Source organism: Gossypium hirsutum, chromosome D12 (assembly GCF_007990345.1).
Source record: "Gossypium hirsutum isolate 1008001.06 chromosome D12, Gossypium_hirsutum_v2.1, whole genome shotgun sequence".
NCBI classification, from domain to species: domain Eukaryota; kingdom Viridiplantae; phylum Streptophyta; class Magnoliopsida; order Malvales; family Malvaceae; genus Gossypium; species Gossypium hirsutum.
This window is the reverse complement of record NC_053448.1, coordinates 11,804,918-11,811,570: the sequence shown is the minus strand read 5'-3', so window position 1 is coordinate 11,811,570 and position 6,653 is coordinate 11,804,918. Positions and strand designations below refer to the sequence as shown.

Genomic DNA, 6,653 nt, shown 5'->3' with positions numbered 1-6,653 from the left:
TCCAAAAAATATACATATGGTACACGTGAAGACACATATGGGCACAAATTAGAACAAGCGAGCAATAACGGCACATGCATGATAGGCCTATAGTCCAATTACTCAATAAGAGTAAGAAGTAAAACTATATGAAAACTCTCTAGATAGCTTGTATTTAACTAATATGGGATATACCCACTAACAACAACACTTTACATTATCAACAATTAAATTGATAGTAACCATAATATTAAAAGAATTTAGAAACAAACCAGACAAGAAGTATATCACCTTAACCAAATACTAAATTAATAAAATAAAATATCCCTATCTTTTATACACCATGATGCGAAACAATAGCATCACTTTTTTTTTAATATATCACTTATCAATTAAGTTATTTTAATTCCTTATATTTTGTTAATTCTTTTATAAAAAAAATATGAATTAATATCTGTACATAACACGGATATGAAACTAGTTGAATATATATATAAAAAGATTAATGTTAGCATATGATTAAAGGTGCTCATGGGTCGAGCGACTCGGCCCGGCCCAACGGCCCGCCCGAAATATGGGAGGGTTCGGGTAAAAATATAGGCTCAAAATATGGGTTTGGGCAAAAAACGAGGCCCATTTTAAAAATGGGTCGGGCCTCAGGCAAATTTTTTTTCGCCCGTACCCGGCCCGGATATAATTAATATATATTTTTTATTTTTAAAATTTATTATTACATGTCATTAATACATTTCTCATTTCCCTTCCATTCCCCATTTCCCCAACCCCAGATAAATCCCTAACCCTTTCCCTCCCTTTTTTTCCCCCAAATCGGAAATCCACCTCCACCGATCCACCATTCCACCTCCGGTCCTCCACGACTCCACCTCCGCTCTAACGGTGCTTCTAGCCTTCTTCGTCTTCTACCTTTGAATTTCAAAGGTGAGTTTGCTGTTAACCCTATTTCCTGATAACCCAATTCGAATTAGTTTTTTTCTTTTTGATTTTGATTGTGATTTTTATTTTTATTCGAATCAGTTCCCTCACTCTCTTTCAATGGCATCTGCTAAAATCAGTCATTTGTGGTGAACTTCTTAGGCTCACTTTCTTTCAAGCTTATTCCTGTTTCTAAGTTCGTTTGTTTGCAGTCCACATCAGGGATTCAAAGCCAATAAATCCTTGTAGGCTTGTCCTTTCTCGTATCTTGTAATATGATGAACATAAAATAAGAAGGGACTCCCCTCTTGACTTTTGAGTTAAAAAAAGAAAATGACTGATTTTAGCCAGCTGGTAAGTCTCGATTAAATGGCTATAAGACATGCATGTAGGGTTTTGCAAGCTATTATGAACGTATGCATTCAGCGGCAACCTCTCTCATTTGAAAACACAGCTTTGATCTGCAAGTTTTACGCCACACCATTTGTTAATTTGTCGTTTTCTAACAAGATGATTTCAGTGCATTTTTTTTGGGACATGTTGCACAATATGAATTGCTTGTTTATTTTGAAATGGTTATATACTAAACATAAATCATGAAAAAATACTTCCCGGAATTTGCCTAAGAAACTGCAATCTTCAAATTCTTTAAATATTATTTGTCGAGCACCATTCCTTTTAGATATTATTCTTTAAATATTATTCTGTTTATGAATCGCAAATTATATTTTACAATCTTCATATTCTTTAAGTATTATTTGTCGAGCATAGTATGGAATCTGGATCGTTTCATCGAGCACCATTCCTTTCAGATAGAAAGGTGTTCTGACTCTATTGGATCAAGTCATAACCTACGGCTTCTACTAATATAGTATTCTTTGCAACATTTTTATTCTTTGTAACATTTTTGTTTACTTAAAAACTATACCACTAAATTACCAATATAAATAGTATATTTTATTATCATTGAATTAAGTTTTGAACCCAATATTGTAGCATATAACACTGTTCTATCTTTGTAGTTTGTAAGAAGGGATCACTAAATGAGGCTCTTGATCTATTCTCTCATGTGACGGTTAAGAGCATTAGACCAAATACGGTTACTTACAATTGCTTAATTCATGCTATATCTGGAATGAAGTTCATAGAATTTTGAAATTGCATGGGATTTGAGTTGAATGAATTTATTATAATGTTTATTGAGATCACAAGCTTAGTTTCTTCATTTAATCTCATCTTTTTTTGTTTTTGCTTTGTTTTATTGCAGAAACAATCGACATTGAAATCGATTTGGCTTACCTTAGCTTCCTTTCCCGTAAGCTTTCATTTACATTTTCTTTTTAGAAGTTAATTTAATTTGATTTTCTTTTATTTTACTTTGTACAACATTTTCTAGATTAGCAGATTTTAGTACATATGTAATTTATTAATTTCTTTTTTGGCATATTAGCAGATTTTGAAATTCATTAATTTCTTTTTTGGTACATATGTAATTCAGCTTATAGAATAAGTATGACTATCTCAATTGTTTAAACGCAAAGGATTTTTTCTAGTTTAGGTTTATATTATATATACAATAGTATGCTTTCTACGTTTATATATAAATTTGAAATCTAATAAATGTTTTTGTTCCATTCAATTCTTATTCCTTTTTTGTTTGCATTTTAATTTAGTTTGCGTTTTCCTCTACATAACGGACTTTCAAAGTTAAACTATTCTATATAGTTTTCATTTGTAGACCATGATATCTTTTTAAAATTATTTCAAAAATTTTTTATACAAGGTAAGTTTAAAGATAACTAATTGTAGCTTAAAATTATTTCAAAAGTTAGTATGAATTTTATTAAAAAAAACATTTCATAACAAATTAGTTTAAAATTACAACATAGATTGTAGCTCAAAATATAAGAATACATAAATTATTTTATATTAATAATTTATGAAAAATGAATTAATCATTAACCAAGTAAACTAAAATCAATAATTTTATATTAATAACAACTTGTGACCCTTTTATTATTTTTTTGTTGTTTGTCGATAGGGCTAATTTGCTAATGTGATTGTATAAATATGGAGGGTGTTATTGCCATATCATATCATTAGTATTGCTTTAATATAAAATAGAAAATACTTAATTTTTTTTAAAAAAATCTAAATTCAATTTCACTCACTTGACCACATGGACTTAGTGTTAATAAAATACTGCATGGACTTAGTGTTGTAAATGTTAAAAAAAAATTAAATTCAATCTAATGCACATCTTAATTAAGAGACACTGAATTTGGTTGTAAATGTTGTGATTCAGGGGTGATATGAAGTTCTAGTTGACCACATGGACTTAGTGTTAATAAAAGACAGCATGATGGATGCCTGTTCTGTGAATCTGTTTGTTGGTCCCATTTTTTACGTTTCTTTCTTTTCAATTTTTTATGTCATTGAAGTAAGTAAAAATCCAATAATTTTAACCTATTTGTTTGGCATAATGACACTGTTGTGCTTGAAATTTCACATTATTGCCTTGCTCTCCTTCATACTTGGCTGCTCAATCGTGGCTGTTATACAATATTTATGTTCAGTTATTTAATTTTAATACATGTATATATATATTCAATAACTGAGTTATAAATAAGATTATTTCTGGATTTCAGGACTTGAATTTTTATGACTATGGCTAGTTCGAACACTCTTATACCTGTGGACGATGGATTTAATGAGTATGAAAGTGCTCTCAAACGTCAAAAGTCTACCACTTCAAAGGTGTGGGATGAAATGACAAAGCTTGAATGCGAGAACAAAAACGAATTGAAGGCACAATGTAAATAACTGTAAGACTATCTTCTCTGCTAAGTCTTCTAGTGGAACCTCTCATTTAAGACGTCATCTAAATAGTTGTTTGAAAAAAGTTAATAAGGACATCACTCAATACACCATAGGCATTCAACCATCACCAGAAGGTGTTCCATCTATAAAAAAACTGCAAGTTTGATGCTGATGAGTGTCGTCAAGCTATTTCTACTTTTCTTGTGTGTAGCAAGCATTCATTTAGGACAGTTGAAGAACCGGGATTTAGATACATGATGAGAATTGCTAGTCCTAATTTTAAGAATATAAGTAGACATACAGCTGCTAGGGATGTCCTAATTTATTATGCAAAAGAGAGAGTTCGTGTTAAAGAAGAGTTGGCTAAAGCACCTGGTTTAGTTTATCTAACTTCCGATAATTGGAATTTGGAGCATGCTAATGATGAATATATTTGCGTTACTGCTCATTGGGTTGACAAAGATTGGAAGCTACAAAAGAGAATCATAAGGTTTAGAGCTTTATTTCCTCCGTATGATGGTTTGAACATAGCAGATGAACTTGTTTTATGTTTATCTCAATGTGGCATAGATAAGAAAATTTTTAGCATCACTTTGGATAATGCTTTTTATAATGTTGTTATGGTTTCTTGTCTTAAAAATCGTTTTCGTGCAAACCGAGCTATTTTGTGTGATGGTGCTTTTTTTCAAGTTAGATGTTGTGCACATATATTGAATCTTATAGTTAAAGCTGGTTTGGAACTTGCTGATGATGTTGTTGGTAAGATTCGAAATGGGATTAAGTACATAAAAAAGTCAGGAATTCGTAGGAAAAGATTTTATGATGTGGCCGACAAAAGTTTTCATTTGAATGTGACCAAAAAGTTACGTCAAGATATGTGTGTGAGATAGAATTCTACTTATTTGATGCTTGAATCTTCTCTTTACTATAAAGATGTGCTAGATTATTGGGGCCAATGGGATAAAGATTATCAAATGTTTGCACTTTCTAATGATGAGTGGGGAAATGTTGTTATTCTTTGCAAATTTTTGAAAGTCTTTTATGATCTGACTTTTTTTTTTGTTCTAATTATCCAACGGCTAATCTTTATTTTAGAGGGGTTTGGAAGGTTCATAAGGTCTTGCTTGATATAGTTAAAGGTCATTATTCGTTTTTAACTCCAATGGTTAAGCAAATGCAAGAGAAATTTAATAAGTATTGGGCTGGGTATTCGTTGATATTGTCATGTGCTGCAATTTTAGATCCTCGTTACAAGTTGAATTATGTGCAGTATTGTTTAATACAATCTATGGTATTCATGCTTCAGATTTTGTTGAGATCATTCTTAGCAATCTTAGACTCTTGTTTGATGAGTATGTTAAGAAATCCAAATTCACGTCTTCCTCTTTGGCTGGGAGTTCTAATGTTTCGGATAAAAATCCTATTGATTCTGGTTTGGATGAACACAATGATAATAGTACTGATTTTGGGGGATATTTTGATGAGAGTGATGATTATAAACGGTATTTAAATGAATCTAGCACTAGGAGTGAGAAGTCACAGTTGGACATTTATTTGGAGGAACCGGAACTTGAGTTGAATAGTTAAATAGATGTTTTAGATTATTGGAGCAAAAGTTCAGTTCGATACAATGAGCTTTCATTATTGGCTCGTGATCTTTTGGCAATTTCAATATCGACTGTAGCTTCCGAATCGGCTTTTAGCATGGGTAAGAAAGTTATCACACCTTTGAGGAGTTCACTTAAGCCAAAAACGGTTCAAGCCGTTGTTTGCTTGGATGATTGGATGCGAGCTAAGGGATTTTCAGCAGGTAATTATTATTCTCATTTTATTGTTCGAATTTTATATTATTTTTTCATCAATTTGATTATCTAATTATTTATTCTTATTTCATGTTAGAAATTGGTTGCAAAAAGGACGATGACGACAATGACGACGATGAGGACGATGAGGATGATGATGTTTCTTCGGTAGCTTTTTAAGATACTTCCTTTCTAAATGTTTAAAATTTAATTTAGCTTACAATTTATATTTTGTTATGAAATTAAATATGTTGATGGATTAATGTATGAATATTATGGTTTGTTGCTTAATTTTCCAAAGTGATTTTGGTGGTATATGTACTTGTGGGGTTTAACTTATGTTTTCTTATCTCAAAGATAGTTTGAAGCAAAATTAGATATTGGGATTTTCCTCTTATTCCTCATGTAGTATTAGGGTTTGAGATTTATATAATGGCTGGAATTAGTGAATGATAAAATTCAAATTGGTTGCTAGATTGTGAATTGATCCACTTTAAAACAGAGATTTTCTTATTTTGGAAAATGTCATTAGTAGTATGTGAAATATGTTCCAATTGAGGGATTATTTGAGAAGTAAACACCCAAAAATGATGATATATTAGACTGGTTTTTGAATTACAGAGGAATAGGAAGGTCTAACACAAACAGGAGCCAATAAAAGAACAAATAAATTAAAGAACATGTATTAATTAATTCTGCACTTTTCAGTGCTTGATTTTATTGTGATTATTATGATTAACAACAAACTTGTATAATCATTTTTTATTTTTATACTCTTTTTTTAAGAATTGATTGTTACTAAATGTCACAAATGTGTAATTATATACAATTAAATAACATTTAAATTCAATTAGTTGGTAATTTTTTAAACGCGCCCCATATTCATACATTATTTTTTTATGTTTAAATGTCAATTTGAAAATGTTAAAAATTGAAAATGTTAAAAAAACTAAGAAATATCAAACAATTTGGGTCAAGACTATTATGGGAAAGGTTTCCATTGATTAAGTTGGGTTGAGGTTCGATATTAAGGGCTTATTTATTTTCTATAAAGTTGTTAAAAAAACAATAGTAAATGGTGGACAACAGGCTCATTATTTATTAAGAATCAAAACTTAG

At 30.6% G+C, this 6,653-nt stretch overlaps 1 protein-coding gene across 3 annotated transcripts; it reads left to right on the top strand.

Moving 5' to 3' along the window:
- Nucleotides 1-705: 705 nt before the first annotated feature.
- LOC107945749 (uncharacterized) lies at nucleotides 706-5,873 on the top strand. 3 transcript variants are annotated; one of them, XM_016879859.2, is made up of 6 exons: nucleotides 733-918; nucleotides 1,015-1,061; nucleotides 2,180-2,227; nucleotides 3,561-3,727; nucleotides 5,417-5,542; nucleotides 5,632-5,873. In XM_016879859.2, the coding sequence occupies exons 4-6, from the start codon at nucleotides 3,574-3,576 to the stop codon at nucleotides 5,712-5,714; spliced, it is 363 nt and encodes a 120-aa protein (XP_016735348.1). In that variant the 5' UTR covers nucleotides 733-918; nucleotides 1,015-1,061; nucleotides 2,180-2,227; nucleotides 3,561-3,573; the 3' UTR covers nucleotides 5,715-5,873. The 3 variants fall into 3 exon arrangements, 2 of the variants coding, with proteins under 2 accessions (XP_016735347.1, XP_016735348.1); XR_001696719.2 differs by lacking the exon at nucleotides 1,015-1,061 and having other exon boundaries at nucleotides 706-918; nucleotides 3,561-3,737; XM_016879858.2 differs by lacking the exon at nucleotides 1,015-1,061 and having other exon boundaries at nucleotides 730-918.
- Nucleotides 5,874-6,653: the final 780 nt, after the last annotated feature.